Source organism: Passer montanus, unplaced genomic scaffold (genome assembly GCF_014805655.1).
Source record: "Passer montanus isolate IOZ18808 unplaced genomic scaffold, ASM1480565v1 scaffold18, whole genome shotgun sequence".
NCBI classification, from domain to species: domain Eukaryota; kingdom Metazoa; phylum Chordata; class Aves; order Passeriformes; family Passeridae; genus Passer; species Passer montanus.
In genome coordinates, this window is record NW_024365381.1 from 1,039,324 (window position 1) to 1,058,578 (window position 19,255).

The 19,255-nt window shown below is 35.4% G+C and overlaps 1 protein-coding gene across 4 annotated transcripts in view; it reads right to left on the reverse strand.

Annotated features, from left to right (window-relative positions):
- AKAP6 (A-kinase anchoring protein 6) overlaps positions 1-19,255 on the reverse strand; it is a 292,740-nt gene that overhangs the window by 167,649 nt on the left and 105,836 nt on the right. For all 4 annotated transcript variants that reach the window (XM_039705045.1, XM_039705048.1, XM_039705046.1 and 1 more), the window contains 2 exons: positions 6,611-6,862; positions 1,259-3,040 (listed from right to left, as the gene is read on the reverse strand). In XM_039705045.1, coding sequence (XP_039560979.1) covers positions 1,259-3,040; positions 6,611-6,862 — 2,034 coding nt within the window. The remainder of the gene's footprint in view (positions 1-1,258; positions 3,041-6,610; positions 6,863-19,255) is intronic.

Consider the following 19,255-nt stretch of genomic DNA (forward strand, 5'->3'; position numbering starts at 1 on the left):
AGCCCCACCCGTGAAGACAGAGAGAAAAGTTTGCATCATTGCACACTGCCCTTTACAGCTGACAGCTGCTGCACCCTCATTTAAGAAGAAATTTCTCTTTCTGTATTTTCTACCCCTACTTTATATTCAAATATCTCTAGCTCAACTATTTCCCTACTAGTCATAATAATTCCCATGCCTTCAAAAGTTACAGAAATTGTGCTTCATAAGAAGGACTTTCTGGCCATATAAAACTAGTCCTTTTTTCTCAGCTCATACACAACTTGATAAGACAGAAGATATTGATTTATCAGAAGATATCAGATTTAGCATTTAGATGCTAAACATCACCCTTTAATATGTGTTATGAGTTTTAAAGCATTTTGAAATCTAATAGAGATAGAGCTTTCTTTTCTGAAAACTTAAATGCCATTGAGGATGGACATGAAATGTTCTGAGAAGAAGAGTTCTCTGCAATGGCCAGGAAGAAAAATTAATCAGAAAATGAAAGAAACATTACAGTGAATGTAGTCTAAGAATTATATTAGTGAGATGGCTAGGTCCTGATTTGATTATTCATTCAAATTCACCTCCCTTTCCAAAGTTTATCTTTTTTCTCAAAAAGACTCCTCAGTGAAGTCCCATCTCATCTGAAGTTTAATGGAATAGTATATAATTATTGCTCTAACATATTGCACTAATACATTGGTATTATTTAAGAAGGATTATATGAGTTAATTTTTTTTAAGTGATGCTTAGTTCCACCAAAACAGGAGGTAAAATAATCACTGCAAAGGAAGAGAACTAATTAAAAAGAAATGTTGGTATAATTTGACAGGAATCAAGATTCCTATTCTTGGACTAAAGCAACTCTTCTTAATGAACAAAATAGGCAGACGATATCAAGTATAACTTCATTCAAATACAGCAAAGATCCCTGATTCTTTTATGTTTATTTTACCCTTCCTACAAAAAATAACTTGTCACATACCCAATCTTGGCAAAGAGCAGATTGGTTGGTAAAATATTATTTTAGCAAGTTTAATGGCATTGATGTAAGTAAAATAATATGGGCAAATCCTGTTTAGTTAGTTAAAGTTAACTTCAGTCCATTATAATTACAATAATTGCTTCTCTTCTCTACTTCCAGCAGTCACCAGATAAGATGATTTTCAGCATTAGAAGAAAACAAAAAGCAACCTTATCCCTGCCAGCAGCTCCATCTCCACATACAGCCTTCTCAAGAACACAGTGAAAGAATATAGGATTATTGTCTTACCTCAATTTTTTCCCATATGGTTTCATAATTCTCTTGATGTTGTATATCTTGCATCAGTTGATGAATTAAAGCTGATTTATTTGAAGGAGAGGTCTCATTCCCAGTGGGCTGAGTGGCAGCAGTCCTTTCTGACTTTTCTTCAATGTATTTTTTAATGCAAGATACAGGCATACAAAGATCTTCATCAGAGAGAATATCACTGAGAGGCCCAGATTCAATACTGTCACCCAAGGAGGATACTATATCACTTGAAGAACTTGGTGAAATTCTACCCCTTTTTTTGTGCTTTTTTGTCTGGTATGTCGGATACATTTCTGAATCTGAGTTCATTTCTGACAGCTCCCAGTCATCAATGTTTTGAATTGTTTCTCTTCTGGGCTTTTGGGGCAGCAACTTTGTCAAATTTTCAAGTTTTAAAGCTAATACTTCAGTCTGTTTGAGATGTGAAGGAAGTGCTAAATATTCATCAGATCCATACCACACCTCGTTGTCCTTAGTGGTTTTTTGAGTATAGTGTGGTGTTGAAGATAAGCTTTTATTTTTCTTTCTTCTCAGAAGAGGGGATGAGCTGGAAAGCTCAGAACCAGCTGAAGAAGCACTGTTTTGGCTACGTGTTGGTGAGCTCAGGGGCTCAGTTTTACCTTTTGATTGCCCATTTGTATCTCTCTGGTTACAAGAATCTGATGATGCAGAAGAATCTGTTTCTGTCTCGTCCAGAGACTTAGAGCTATGAGAAGTAATTCCATTCTGCAGAGAACACCCTCTTTTTTTGACCTGGGTTGATGGAGCTGTTTTACACATACTTCCAGGTGTTCTGTCAGTTTTCACCTTCTCTGGAGAATCATGAGACTTCTTGTGCTTTGATTTCTCTTTACTGTTGTAGAAAGTGCACTTTCCTAGAATTATGGGACTGTCTTTGAAGTGATTATTTATTGTGTACTCAAGATTCTTATCACTTATTTTATTTAAGCAATCATATGACTGACTAACTGCAGATGGACTGTTAGTATAGGGCGGCTTTAAAGCTAGGCAAAGCTTGGATCTGTCTGGTGGATCTAACAACGAGGGTGTACTTCTACTCATTTCATTTTTCACTATTTGAGAGATTTGTCTTTTTAAATCATTGGCTTCTATATACTCTTTAAACACATCATCTTTCAGAAACAGACCTCTTTTTGGCAAGGTAGGCTGCGTAGGAGAGTCTTCATTATAGTTAAAGCAGTCTCTTATGGACCTCTTAGGTGTTGAATTTTCACAGTGAGAGTGTTTGGTATTTTCACCAGTGTGCTGTGGAGGATTGCACTCTGGATTCATTGATATGGAAGCTGCTTTGCTGTCAATAGGTAAAACACCATTTTCAGAGAAAGGTCCTTTAGAAAGAGAGGAATTTCCAGAAGGAGATGCTAGTGAGAGATCATGTGATGCTTTCTTGTCTTTGGTTTCTTCTCCATCTTCTGCTGAAAGAGGTACATGATTTTCTTTCTCCTTCAAAGCTTCATTACACTGAGAAGCAATAGAATCTGTTGCTACTGCAAGTAAACCCACACTTCTGATAAGTCCTGGAAATTCCTTATCCATCTCACTGTAGTTCCAAGATTCAAATGATTTTGCTTTCCCTTGACTGGAGGTCATATCATCCAGAGCACCAAGCAAATCCTCACTAGGACTGTAGTCAGATAGTTCAAATGCAGTAATACCACAATCCAGGGACAAGTAATTTTGAGAACATTTGATGGTCAACTGTCCAGAATCATCAACTTCAGTTAAAGAGTCAAGACGATCCTGAAATACACAAAGAAATGGTATTTTTTTTGGAATATTAATTTTCATACACAGAACACACACAGTAACAAAACAAAAAACAATTCCTATGTTTCACTGCCTAACATCTAGAGAAGGGTTCATCACTGACCTGTCTCTTTTTGCAGGACCCTGTAATAAGCTAACAAATCTGAAGTATTTGGGAATTAAGAATAGTAGTAAGCTGAAAAATGCTTAATTTCAGTCTGGTACAGCAAGTTACCTAAAACAGAACAGCAACTCACTTTTGTATTGGTATTTTCCTCATTTAATTCTGCTTTCAGTTTTACTTACTGTGTAGGTGGGGATTCAGAAATTCTATACAGCAGACTTGAAGTATTTCCTGTGTTGACTACATCAAACAGGAGGGAGGGTACCTTGGGGGCTGCTGAGTGTACCAGTCTCCTTGTTAATCTTGTTTTCTCAAAAATCCATGCTGTTCTACCATCTTTCAGTTGATCGGAAGAATGTTTTTTCCAAGTATCATGCAGCAATGATGGACTTTTTCCCCCATAATTATAAGATAGAGACTGCTAATTACATTTCCCTTTTTTGTAGCATTATCACCTGAAAATTTGTTTGCCAGATATTTAGAGCACAAATGAAGAATGGCACATGGAAAAGAAACTATAATGCTAAGCCTCCAGCATGACATGTTCCCTTGTCAATATTTTCTCAATGGAAGTCCTTCAATCTCAGAAACATGGACATAACCAGAGGAGACCATCTCAGGTGGCAGATGAGATTTTAAGATCAAAGTCAAATTAATGCTTATAAATATTTTGGTCTTTTTTGAAGGACAGTAAAAAAATCTGATGAGATTAAAATCCAAAACTGCATGATAAAAAACATGCACAGCAAAATTATATTTAGTATACAGTGTAAGCATATTTTCAGTCAATCTTCTAATATACAGGACTTTTGCTTATAGAGACTACATTAAAAGAAATATTGTGAAGGGGAGAAATTCATGTTCTAGGATTCTAATTTTACATGCCTAACTCAGTATACTGGTCTTTCTTTCCAGGTTTGTCCTCGTAATATATTTTTGAAGCAAACTCTGAGTACCTGCAATAGGTTTATGTCTGAATTATTCTGTGGAATAACTTGTCTCACTACACTGCTCAAATCCATAGTTTAAAGATCCGTAGCATCATGCTTGAAGAAGGTGCAGTAACCACGTAATCTCTCCATCTCACAGTAAACTACATGGATTTGTCTGAACAGGAATTATATTGATAAAGAAGGCTGTTGTTTCCCAATGCCCATAAAGATAAAACAGACAACACATGAACCCTGTACTCCATCCATCCCCCCCACCCTTTACTTAAAGTAAAAATAAAATCCTCCAGCTAAAAATATTTATAGAAAAAATTACTAGAAGGGTAGGTATCAGCCAGAGTCTTGGATACTGAATGTATCTCTTCTTTAGCAAATTTTATCTAGATGTAGATCCCATGCCACAAATTTGGCATTGTCAACAGCTCATAATTAAAAGGGAAATTTTCTATAAATCTGTCAAATTTGTATATTGGAGATGAATTCGTTAAGGAAAATAGTGACTAAACAAGCTGCATTGTCCTTCTAATCTCAGGAAATTATTAGGAACTGTAAAACCATATATAAATCAAAACCTTTCCAAGGCCCTAAAGGCCTTTATTTTTCTGAATAATGAGTTCCACTTTTTTGTCTCTTAAAAAATGTGTTTATATACATGAATAAAATTTACAATCAAATGCATTAAACCATCTTGGTCATTTTCCAAGCAGCCCGAAATGTGTCCTTCAGATGAGATTTATTTAATGCCAGTATTATCATGCTTTTGTTGTTTTTATCTCAAAAAAAATTAAATGTAATTATTTGTATGGTCACCAATAGGAATGCTCTAGATAATTATTTTTCCTTTTATGTAATAATGCTTCCTTTAAAGTTACAAACACTAAAAAAAAAAATATGGGTAAGAGTAGATACAACTGTCCCTACATTACATTTTATTTATTTTTTATGTTCATCAACTAAAGCCAGTATCATTGTACCTCATAAAAAGCCTGAATACCTGAAGGTATTCAACTGCAGAGCAGTTTCTGTGGACCTATTCAAGCAATAGGGCAGAAATTTGATATCAGCTCTGTGTCCCTGCTATTGCTAGCCGTTACATTTATCAAATATTATTTATGTTTTAATTGGGGTGGATTAAAAAAAATAATGTCAGTATATTTCATGTCATAGTACCATGTAAGCCTATCTGGCAACATGTGTTTTCCCTACTGAAAAATAATCTTTTCTTCCCCAGTCAGTCCTTCTCTCTATAGCAGGGATGTTTTTTACAGCAGTTGTAATCAGATCCAGATGGAACATTTCCTGTTTCTTACTATCTGAATATGCACCTTCTTTATGTCTTGAAATTACCAAGTCCTTGTCATAAAATAATGACTTCCCAGTAATACACAAATCTGGGTATAAAGACAAGTGTACATTTCCTTCATACCTGCCAGCAGTTTATCATCAAGGGCAAAGCAGAAACTGAATCTGAAAGAGCCAGGTATGTACACATCAGGAAGAGGGGGTGTGGAAGGTGGGCCTGGGCATCTCTGAGCATTGATTTCTGGACCACCCCCTTCATTGTGCCAAAGAAAAACAAAACCCAACATGGAGCAGAGATAATTATTTACATTCTCTTTGAACTTGAGTGATACAAAATTCAGGACGTGTCTAGGGCACTTCTGACTTCCTGTGTAACACAGGTCACAGAATTCACTTTACTGATTTAGAGGTCTCTTTCTCTAAATGCACCCAAGCTTTACAAAAGCATTTTATCTTAAACTTAGGACTGAAATGAAAAATCTTCAACATGGTATTTATTAACCATTAATTACCCTAACTATCAAAAATGTCTATCTTCTTTAAGTTTTAAAAAAGTAGGCCAATAGTGTCCTTCTAATTAAGTTAATTTAGTAATGATAAAGTCAAAGGAAAAGGCATTTTAGTTAAATGAACCCAGCTTTACAAACCATTTATAGGTATGTAAATTTGGCATACAGAGTAAAGAGCGTATGATTCTTGCATCATGGTTTCTCAGGAAAACTGCATGACTCTTTGAAGGCATAATGCAGAATTGCCACTCAAATTAAAGATCATCATCTTGCTATAAAGGAATGTTCACACCTAGGCTGGAAAATTTTGAAAACATTTTGTAAGCTTCACATTTGTGTATGCATAAAGGAAATGTCTAAACTTTCACTGAAGAAATCACTACACACTGAAATTAACTTCTGAACTGGCTGTGAACCTTAAATACCCAAGTTACCAGATGAACAACTTTGGAACACAGGCACCACTCTAAGTCTTTCAATCAAGAGAAAACATTGCTAGAAAACATTGCCACTAGTATGACATTTCTGAAAGTTGATCTTAATTTGCACTAATTTTGTTCAAAGGAACAGGTACCAGCTAAATTTTTTAAACTGTCATCCTAGCAATTTTAAATGTGCAAGAGGGATGAGCTGCTTTGAACACACATAAAACCCTTCAATCTGGATTTAGTTACTGTACCTCCTTAGTCTCTTCAGAAAATGCTTGCAGAATATCAGTCTGCCTTGTGTAGTTTCCATTGGCGTCCTGTAGTCCCTGGAGAATACGTTCTCTCAGAACCAGGACAGAAACACGTAGCTGGTGCCAGAGCAGTTGCACTGTATGGATATCGACTATCACATTGACAGAATAAGACAGAAGCTTCAGGGAAAACTCAGTCTCTAGTAGAGCGTGTATTTGTTCAACATGATCAGATATATCTTCGCAAATATCCTGTAATGGAAAAATAAAGTAGATATTTAGCTACGGGCACGGTCCTTTCATGGATCAGATCTACTTTTCATGTACTTTTAATTAAATGCAGAATATATTTTTTCATAGAGGAAATATACTGTAATTAATACATCCAGATTTTTTTTTTAAATTCATGGCAATGCTACAGCAACTGAACCAGCAGCTGTCCTCTTTGGCAGTACTGCTCAGTAAGTGCAGAGACAGCATACAATAAAGAAGGATAACACAACAAGATCACATGAATCACAAGCAGAAAACTAACACCATCAAGTGACATCCTAGAAGACAGCAGTAGCAATGAAAGTGGTAAGATTGCCAGGAGCTATCTCCCTCTCTGCTACACACACAGACACACACATACCCACCATTAAAATGCAAAGAATCTGGTCTGCGCCATCATCAAAAAAATTCATTTGGACAGAATTTAAATCTATCTTCTATAACCAAGAAGGTCAAAAGTCTGGGATAGACTCAATGGGAATATGGTGTTTCTGCTACCATTGGCTGTCTGTGGTTGTGACAGGGCACTGATTTTTGCACAGTCCTGCTCTGGCCACAAAACTGAACAGAAGATGGGGGAAAAGGAGAAAGAGGGAAAACAGTGAAGCTGGAAACATCTGTGTTGAGAAAGGACAATATGGGTTACCAGGTTATAAAGCTAACTTGTGATGGGATGGTATCGTCCAAATTTAAAATTAATGTTACAGATTATTAAGGTTGTGCTGCATACAGAGTAAATAATTTCAACCTACTCTTCATTCTCTTTGTGAAAGGACAAATCACAATGCTGAAGAACATTCAGGCATAAGCTATTGAGCAAACATCACTCTCTAACACTTCTGTTTGAAAACTATGTGTAAAAAGCATGTTATATATAAGTAAGGAAATGTGACTAAAACACTGAAAAAAATTGGCACTGGACCTAAAAGTTTTTTTCCAATGTCTCTGGCAGTGACTTAAGATAACTTAATAATATATTTAAATCCAAGACCTACTTATAAAAAATATTAATTTAATTAAAATCTTCTGAAATCTCCTTTGCATATACATATACGAAAGCGAAAATAATCATAATTTTGCATTTCAAATTTGCTATTGAAACAATTCTATCAGACAATTGCAATGAAATCTTATGTCTCTGCAGTAGCAAAGCCTGCTGTTATGCTACAGCAGTAGCATAACAGGAAAATCAGCCTGATTATTTCTAAATTAATAATACAGGACAGTACTTTCAGTTCAGATGTGGCATCTTCAGTATGAAAGTAGACAAAGTATTTAATATGTAATTGTATATATGTAACAAATTAAACCAAAATCAAATCTCTAGACAATATTAAATAATTTTGTACAACAGACAGTACAATATTAGCTGTTATCAGGTGCCATCCTAGGGACTCATTTTAATAAAACGCTGACAGTTACATCAAGTCCTCTTGATGCAGGAGTAGTTCTCAGAAATGCCAGATGATCACAAAACTTTGGGGTTTCAATGAGCTGATCATTGCAGATGCATTAAGAAAAAGGCAGCATCTCTTCCCCTGTACCCTCAGTCCCGTGCTGTAATAAGCAGCATCTCTGTTTGCAAGTACAACACACAGCCTCACCTGCCAACATGCAGTGCTGCAAGTGCTCAGGGCTTCCAATGTCCACACACTTCCAGGTGACCAAATGCACACTAGTTACCAGATTAGTGTGCTCATCTAATGCTACAAACATGCAGACAGAGTTAAAACTCTCTGAGCTTTGGAAAAAGATCATATTATCCATTTAGCCAACTAAACTGATACACAACTGAAAAGCACACCTGTAATTGTATGTTGTTTCAAAGAATATTTCCAATTAATTAGTTTAACTCAATTTGCATTTACTTCTTCAAGATTGTTAACGGTCTTTTTCCTCTTGGCCATAAAGAAGCTTAATTTTCATTTCAATCATTTAAAAACTGATTTTGTCCAGTAACTGTAATTTTGTAAATTAGACACAGTCTACAGAAAAGTACTTAATAGACCTCCATTTAGACTATTTCCATGAGTGAGCTTAAGGATCTGCCAGACTCCAAAACAAAGTTTTAATATTTTCAAGCTTCACACATACAGTTACATGCTGAATTCAACTACCACATGAATTCTCAAAGTGGTTGAAAACATAAGAAGAACTAACAAGAAAGGCATAAGAAGAACTAACAATGAACAACTGTCTTCTGACAATTGTTTGATAATGTACTGAAAATACTGGCTAATGCATCTACCTAATACCTATTCTAAATCAAGAATTCAGACACACACTTCAAGCAAGTTGTCTCTTGATGTCCCATTATGCTAGCTACAAGAGCATCTCAGGCTTCTGAAGTAGACTAACTTTCCACAATAAACCAACTTTGTACTGAAACGCAAATCCCAGCATCACTTGGGATTTGAAAGAAGCAGATATTCAAGAACATATGCTGTAAATTTTTGCATGGCTTGCTAGAAGTTGCTCGTTTTTCCTCAAGAAGCAAAGTCTATTTACTTACAGATTACTGTGACACGTAGCAACAGCCAAGTGCTTTATGTACTAACAAGGTAATTAACAGCTCCTTGCAGATTCACTAACATGGAGAGAACCTAAGCCCAAACTTGGTCACATCCAAAATCACATTCTCTGGTCTTACCATATAAGACTCCCATGTCAGTAAAAGACAAAGAACCAGCTCTTAAAGGATTTAGGTCATAGACAGTATGGGTGGCTTACATAAAGCTTGTAAAAAATAATTTTGGACCGTACTGATACCCCCTTTCCTTGATTTTAACTGTCATATGATGGTATGCAGGTGAAGGCTGTGCCCATGACAGAATAACTGTGTACAAGTTAATGCTAGCCTTCAGGAGAATATAATTACAAAGAAATGTTAACTTTTGCCATGCAAGTTAATGCTGATTAGTGTTCAGCAGAGCAGCATTAATAAATCTGCATCCTATTTACTTGCATCTTTTCCCTACACTTGACTGGCACAAATCAAGCATATTGAAAGGAAACAATACAATGTCAAATCTGGTTGACATTTTCTAGTTACACTTTTTCTTTTTACTGTACCTAATGTCTAGATTTACATATAATTCAGTAAAATTAAATAATTACAAATAGCACAGCTTTGAATTTAATAATTTTCTGTAATAATTCACACAGTTCAAATAGTGCACAAAAAAGTAATGTAAAAGTTTTGCAACTTCATGATTTTATTGAGGCTCAGTATCAAGACCTGGTACAACATGGTTTTATTCGCCTCATTCTTCCTAACTCCTTGTAGGTGACAGCATTAGACAGAGAAAAACCAGCAGAACATGGTTTTGTGCCTTATTACACTCTGTATTTATAAATAAAGAACAGCACTGTCATGAGATAGTATCTAAATGCTGCCATGAGTGCCAGTTGCTCTTACCAGAAGGGGCAGATAGATAAAGTAAATCAGGCACTTTTAAGGAATGATCTATTGGCATCTGTTTGTAAATAAGCATAGTTCATGTCAACAGCAATAATATAAAGCCTATATATATAGGGGCAAAATCTTCCCCATTTTAATAGTATATAGTTTCATATCATAATAATATAATACAATTTAATTTTTGGGTAACATAATTAGATTTTTAGAAAGAACCATTGCCAAAACAATTTTTAGAACCATTAATCTCACATGGCAGCTAGGCTTTTTTACTTTTACACTGTTTCATGGTGATATTAAGGTAAAGATTTTGTCATCCTCTCATGGGCTTTCCTATAGCACTGACTATGGAATTTCTCAGGCTACAGGGGTTGTACCCCATTTGGCTGCCAACTGCCCACTTCACTCAGTCTTCCAGACAGCTGATCCTGTAATTTGCAGCTGCTGAATCCTTCAGCCTGCTCAAAGTCCTCCATGTCAACTAAAATAGCCTGAATTGCAAACACTGCAGCAGATGAAGAAAAGGACCATAAACAAGAGTCAAGAGTCAATGAAAACCACTTTCATGTTGACTTTTAAAAGTATTTTCTCTCTAGTCCTTAAGAAATTGTATTAAGATGTACATGAAACTACTGAAAGATGAAAGGTTGGAATATGTTGCTTTAGACTTAGTATCAGTGACAGAGAAGCTATACTGGAGATTTTTTTCTTTGATCTTGCAGTAAAACCTCAGCAGGAAAAACAGATTGCTACTGCATCTCACAACTGCTGCACATGTTATGAGATATATAACATAATCCATGATTTAAGCAAATGTCTATTTGGTCTTTCTTTTAAGTGCTTTTTAATTCTTTAGAAGACAAATATTCCAATCAGAATGTACAAATTCTTCTCTTCAGAAAAAAAAAATTGAATATATGCCACAGAATTTTTAGATTTGTTACTTTAATTTGACTTGAAAATTATAAATTAATTCTCTGCACTTCCCTTTTATGCTTATGTATATATAAGGGAGAGAGATTTTTATTTCTGAACATATTTTAGAATTTTTCCTTTAAAATGCACTTTGACTTCTCAGAGAAATAGTTTTTCATTTTTCTCATCCCTACCTGCTGTACACTGTGTTACAGTAAAGATAAAATGTTCTCTTTTATTATTGGTGAAACCTTAAGAACAAATGCTACACATAATTTTTTTGTAGCTATTTTTAAGTAAACAATTAAGTCAAACAAAATAACCATACATTAAAAATCCAGACTTTGACTAAGCAAAATCAACGGCCAGGACAAGGCCTGGACTGACTTCAAGTTACCAGCCTGTCAAAAAGCCACAAGTGCTGTAGTGCACCTTGTGTGGCTGTGGCATTCAGTGACTAAGGGAAATGAATGCATTATACTGGTGAAGAATGCAAAGGAAAGCAGCTACTGGGAGTGTTCTGAGATCACTGACCCTTGCCTCCTGCTGACACTGCCAGCTGGAAATACCTTGGTCCCCAAAACCCCTGTGCTCTTCCCTCTTGATACCATGCATACTACCGATAGTTTCTTTTCCTGGCCCACCATCATTTTCTGCACATTATTATCTTTTCCAGCTTGGCTTTTATTTTGATCAATTTACACTCATTTTTTAAAGTGAGGAACATTTTAATTATTGCAAAATTCTAGCAAGTGTATCTAAGATGATCCGCTTTGTATCATACAAATATTGCTATTGAAAAATTCTCAAAAAAGTTTTTAAAATAAATATTTAGTTTGTGAACCCTAAGTAAGCATGTTTCAATTGTGTGTTATCTCAGGAATTGGTGAGTTACATTCTTATATCCCTGTACTTAGAAATAATGTGAAAAAGATGTAAAATAATCTGTTCTTTGACAGCTGCTAAAATACTAATGGTTTCTATGTATTTGTAGAAAATACAGAGTGTCTCTGTGATAATTTATTAGTTGTTCATGTGTTTTATTAGTTTATCTGTTGTGTAAGTATATTGGTTGACTATTTTTCTGCAAGGAAAATGGACAAGAAGAATGGAAGATATGATACCACAGGCCAAGCACTTCAGGCTGAGGAAAAATGCCTGAAATGCTAATGGTGAAACTCCTGTCCTGGGATTCCAGCAATTTGCATTTGTTTTGCCATATGGACCATTGCTGGGGCCAAAGGATCAAACATACTGGGAACATGCAAAAGGATCCTTTTGTCCAGAAACAGGGCAGTTGCTGCTGGAAGTTATTCCAGATCACTTGCCAGTACCAGCTGCACTGCCTTACAAACCTAGGCCAACCTGTACTTTTCTGCAGGAGAGAATGGCTCCAGGGGAGAGAGGCTGCTATCAAATGTTTATATCCCCTACTAAATTTAATCAGTAATTTAATGGAAAATTACTTTCTGAACACAGCATTCACCACAGGCCAGATTCTTAATTACAAGGAAGCATTTGGATCACCCAAGAATCTACAAATAGCTGATGCACAAAATCACTCTTAAGCCCAGCAGTGGAACTGGAGAGTCACAGGAAAAGTTATGGCAATAAAATGAGGCACATCAAACTGTATGGAAAGAGAATTGTGCAGACAGGTCTGGGCTTGCCAATTCTGAGATATTTCTGACAACAGTAACATTGATGCATGAATTACATTTGTGAAAGAAACTGCAAATCCAAGGTGAATGTTGCAAAAAATGTTGTGGGAAGTGATGCAACCTCTGCAACTAAATATTGTTTTCACATTCCTGAACTTCCACTGGTTCTACTGTGCAATATGCCCACAGTTTTTTGAGAAATTTCCTATTAAAGTTATCACTGTACAAGATTCCTTCTATGCGTAACAGTACAATTTTTCATTTATCTTTATCATAATAAAGCAAACTGATTTTTATCAAGGCCTAACTTTGAAAATTTTAAAATAATTAAAACTTGATATCAAATGTCATATTTGCGCTGACTGAAGTCTGGTTTTGTACTACACTCTGGAAGGCATCGTTGCAGAGGTACTCTAGAACAGTTATTCACACAAGAAGATAAATAGTTCTGAACTGTGCAATACAGTAGCAGGTTTTGTTTCCAGCTACCTCTGACAAAAAAGGAAAAATACCGAACTCTTATGAAAACCTAGTAAACCAAGTGCTAGTAGTGGAAAGTTAGGAAAAAATATGCATTCTTCAAAGGCCTGTTCATTGGATAATGGTAATTATATTTCTAAACCACACTAATTAAAATCACAAAGAAATAAGAAAAAAATCATGAGTCAACTTTATACTAAGCACACTCATCATGTGTTATATATTCATATCCTTAAATTGAATATCTATTCATATTTATTAAATGGAAGAGAGATTTATTAAAACATCCTTCAAATATCTTGTAATCCTCTTCACATAACTCCTTCTACCATAACAGAAGAATGTAGGATATATTTTCCAGCTCTCTTGATAGCTACCTTTGATTTTTACTTTTTTACTCAGCAATTTCTTGCTTTCTGTATACCATATATAGTAAGTGTAATTAAAAAACATTTCTAACTATTTTAAATTATAAACACAAAAAAAAAATTGAGGGTGCAAATGGAAGTACATGTTCCTCACAGTGAACATTTACAACCTGCAGTAGCTAAGCCAACCAGTTCCTGGCAGCCTGGCCAGGACTAGGCAGACCTCAGTGTAGACAGTCCTTTAGCACTGGCTGTGAGGAAAGCCTGACTACCATTCCAGGCAATACAGACAAAAATTTAACGCTATAAAAAAATCAAGTCAGTTGTATGAAGAATGAGAAAGAATACCACTCCTATTATTTGATCATAACTTTTATAATTTTACCTATAATATTAAGTAGCTAGCAGAATTCAATGCTATTGCACAAATCAATCAATAATTTCCCAGCAAAACTGGTTATTCTTTTGAAAACAGTGAGTTTCAAACATTTATGCTAGAAAACTATTAACCCTGACAGTTCAGCTTTGAATGTGTCCCACTCTTTTCTCTCATAATTTGCAGCTTGAAGATTTGGAATTACTCTCATCATAGACTAAGAAAATTTAAATAATCATTTAAGCTTTCTGCAAGGCCATAGGATCTTTATTGTCCGAGTTCTCTTTTCTGGTCAATAGGTGCATCTATCTTATTTTTTCAGCTTATAGATTTATTTAGAAAGACTCAGGTTTTTATTAAATGCAACAGATTTAATTAGGGTCTTTGAGAACAGCTGCTCTCAAGAAAAAACTTTAGAGAGGTAAAAGAGAAAAAAAAATTCTTGGAAACAAGTCTTGTTCTTGAAATAATAATGTTTTAAATTACAAATAAAATGTATTCCTACATAAATACCACAAAGTTTTTTGCACAGCATTGAACTACTGAATGAAAGGAACTTCAAGTTCACACATGAGAAAAACTCAGGCCTTCTGCAGAGGCATGCAGAATACAAGAGAAAAAATTTAATCAAAATATTTTGACTTATTTAAGCCAAGGAATACTAACCCCATTCACTCTCTTTGACTGAAGCTAAGTGACTATAACAGAATTTAATAAAGGATGGTGAGACTCTACTCTCATCTCAAATAAGATATGAAGAGTCAGAAGTGAAGAACTACCATCTGTGCCAGGTCTCCTATAATGAAAATTGATAGCATGATAGGAAGTTTCCAAGATAAGTGGCTGTTTATATCACTGCAGCTAAGCCTCCAAGAGCTTCTGTGACATGTTTTTGAAGTTATTTTCCATCAGCCATTATTTAGGACAGCAAAAGGGACAGGATCTCTCTTGGTCTTTATTACCAGACTTTACTGGCACTGTGGTTCCCTTATATGTTATTCAAAGAATTGTAGAATCATTTTGATTGGAAAAGACCAAAAGCAGGCATTTAATTAATGCAATCTTATGGGAATTACTGAGTTTCTTTGCTTGGTTTAGAAACATGGAAAAGAAGACTTAGAATCTATGCATGCTGCTTGATGTTTGTGACCTTCCTGCCCTCTCTCGTGAATGACAAATATTGAAGCTAGTTGGAAAGCCCTTGTAGATCTCCCAAAGAGTTAGTAACAATTACAAAGCACTTAGAGCATCTGGAGGCACTTCCTGTACTCCGAAACAGCTACCACCTACCCAGCATACCAGAAGGATTCTTCCATTCTGGATATCATTTACTTTATTGTAAGAGTCAGGGTTGGAATGTATAAAGCTGTGCTAGAAAAAAAATCAAATAAGTAAATAAATCAATCCCCACCTACCACATTAAAAAAAACCACACATACAAAACAAAACAAAAAACCACCACTCAAATAAAAAAAACTCCTAAATTTGCTATATTGAGGAAAAACTATTTGAAAGACTGGGAGAAAGCTATTTTACATACTTAACATCTTAAGTGGATGAAGAAATAAAGAAATTAATTTTAGGAAATAAATATTTATATGTCTTAAAGACATCTAAAATGTACAAAATTTTTGTTCTAATTTCAATTCTGTAATTTCACATGAAGTTTATTTATTTAATTATGGAAAGAACTCTTTGGGCAGACTAATCAAGTCCCTTATCACAGAATCAGAGAATGGTTTGGTTTGAAAGGGACCGTAATGATCATCTCATTCCAACCCTGGTGCCATGGGCAGGGACACCTCCCACTAGATCAGGCTGCTCACAGCCCCATCCAACCTGGCCTTGAACACTTCCAGGCATGAGGCAGCCAGAGCTTCCCTGGACAACCTGTGCCAGAGCCCCACCACGTCCCCAGTAAAGAATTTCTTCCTAATATCTAATCTAAATTCTTTCTCTTTCAATTGGAAGCCATTTCCCCTTGTCACTATAGTTCCTGATGATTATGATTTTTATGGTTCCTGATTAGATGATACATTAAAAATTGTTCCTCATTACTTTCTGATATTTGTAACATATGTCACAGAGGATGTTCCTGTGGTTTTTGACTTGAAATGCAATAAAGACAAAACTACACAACCCTTCCCCACCAAGTTTACATCCACAAAAGGAAAAATAGGGTAGGGGGTTTTTCAGGCTTTTTTAGAAGGAATATAATAGAGATAAAATTGGAAATCTGTACTTATGGGACTGGCATGACTTTCAAAGCTATCTGAACCATTCAAACCCCATGTCTACATGGGACTTTACATACAAAAGCAACTAACATATATTAACTAGTATTTCATGCTACCTGATTATTTCCAAATCTGTCATGCTGCATGGCTATGACATTAATACAGATGTATATTTAAAATATTGTGTATAGTATCTTTTCAAAAAATTACGTCCATTGTATTCTTGAATTTTTGATTTAGAACGTAGGAAAGTGTGCTGTATAAGTAGCAAATGACAAAAAACTCAGGGTTTTGCACCATCTTTACAAAGAACTGGTCCAAAATACTTCCAAGATAAGCTAGTAAAATTACATAAAGCACTTCACCAAAAAATTGTCACTAAGGAAGCTAAAATTCTTTGTCAATAATAGTTGCTTGACTTGGCTGCTTATAAATATAAGCATGACAGACATTAGCATTTAAATACTAGAATTAAGTCTAAATATTTAAATAAGACATAATATTTTAGTTAGAACTATTCAAATACACTGTACTTGTAATTTAGACACATGTTACAACACTGTAGAGCACATTCCAACAACACATTCCTTCAAGGCATATTCCAGTGTGACAGTTCTGAGAAGACGGCTTGTGCTCTGTTAAGATAATTCTAATGGTGCTGATTTTTGGCTTCACAAGAGAATTTTCTGGTGTAAAGCACTAACACATTTAATGGCTGTTAAGATGTTGCTGCTTGATAAAGTATTTGTGCACTACACAGTAGGACTGGAGTGCTTTGAAAGAAGGAGGAAATTAAGTGTTTATCTAAATATTTATTCATATATATATATATATGAAAATATATTTATTACAGGTTGCTAACTGGAATAAGATCCTTGATTTGTAAAGAACTTCATAGTCAGTGTCATTTCCATCTTAGGAAAGCAAGACAGCATGCACTGCCTGTGAGATAAACTGTTTCTTATGCCGACAGCAAACAGTTTTATCTCTGAACAGGCTTCTTTATACACCATTTTATTTTCAAGCTAAAGCAATAAGTTATAAATTATCTTTATCTAGACTATAGCTTTCAGTGATGAGTGTAACTTGCCACTGTGCAGGCTCAGTGAGAAAGAGAAGTTGTTTCCATGCCTGGGCTTGTAAAGCAACCCTTTGAAATTCAATAGTCAAACTTGTCTGTGCAGAATTTAATGAACCTAAGTGGCTTCAAGCTTCTAATGTGTGTTTGTGTGCTTAAGTCATGTGTAAAAGTTTATATTTCCTGCAAAAATAGTCATCATCAATTTAGCCTTGAACTGAATCATAAATTTAGACAAAGTCAAATCTTTTATCTTCCTCTGATAATAAGATTCACAATAAATGGCATTGGATCCCTGGACTGTGGTATTCTGAAGAATAGACAGGGAATAGGAAAGGTAAGTGGCACATAAATTGCAAGTGTTGGTATTTGCATACTCTTCTTGTAACAGCTGGGCTGGCTCTGCAGAGCCCTAGCTGGGTCACAAGCTTTCCTGTGAGCTGAAGGGGCCATACTGGGCTGGATGTGAGCCTGCAAATACAGTAAGCCCTGCTCCGTATGGCTCCAGCTGACAGCCCTGCCAGAGCCTCCTCACCCTGCTGCACTGCCCCCCCGCCCTCCTGCACAGGTCATAGAAAACACCCTGGACACTGAGGGACTGTCTAATTCTGGTAGGTTTTACTGTACAGCAGTCTTTACAGTTCTACTGTACAACAACCTTGAAAAGAATATTTTGTATTTTCAAAACATTTCAAAAATACAATATATTTCTGTACAGGTCATCTTCTACCAAAACGTTAAATCCGTATGGCCACAGAAGAACAAAAAATATCTTCCTTTTCTCAACAAGCCACAGTCAGATCAGCCAATCTTGGCAAGTTTGAGTAAAATGAAAGGAGTATTGGTATTTTGAAACAATCTTTTTTATTTCTCTTACAGCTCCTAAATATTGAGGCCTTTTCACAGACACATTTTCACCACTTCATCAAGAATTTTGAGAGACACTGAGTAACTCTGAGCCAATGGTCAGAGTTGAAGCTTGGTCAGCTGTGAAATTCTTGAAATAGTATTGATAACAGCAAGTCTGTCAAACCTAATATATTTATATATCCCCCCTAGATCCATTCTCTTAAAATTCTACCACTGACTATAATTCAATATCCTGCCCAACATTAATCAAAAATGTCCTACATAAATCAAATGTTAATATGTTATGTAGAACATTGTGATTCCTCTCAGCCATTACTATAAATGAACATCCAGGAAGAAGGCGTACTAAAACCCAAACCTACTGTTTAGCTCTTTTAATAGGGGTCAGGAGAGGCCATAGTTCTTAAAAGTGTATCACACTCCAAGACTGAAGCATGAAGGATGGCAGAACATTACAATTGCTCATTGTAATGACCCTTTCCCCCAACATTAATTCTACCATCCTTTGAATTTTAAGTTATGAACAATTTCTAAAATTTACCATTATTGCTTATATTTCATTACGTCTTTTACAATGTCAGATGGAATCAGGATCATCCAAAAAACCCATAAATTTCAGCTGAAGATGTTTATAATTTATTAAAATAATTTTGCAAACTTCAAATGACATTCAGGTAATAATCAGAATTTAACTTGACTCTACACTTTCTGATTTTGTGTCCAAGGTAAGCATACGGGAAAAACAAAGTAAACCAGGAGAAGTATTCATTCCTGAGAAAGTTTCTTCACTTTTCAGTAGAGACTATAGATATGGAAGAGACAATTATCATACCAACTATGTATCTCATTCAAGGCAATCACATAAACATTAAATGCAAAATCTGTTTGCAAAGTTATCAAGTCAGGAGAAAGGCAAAAGAAAATATCACTACAGATGTGACAACAAATGAAACATAAGCAGAGACAAGG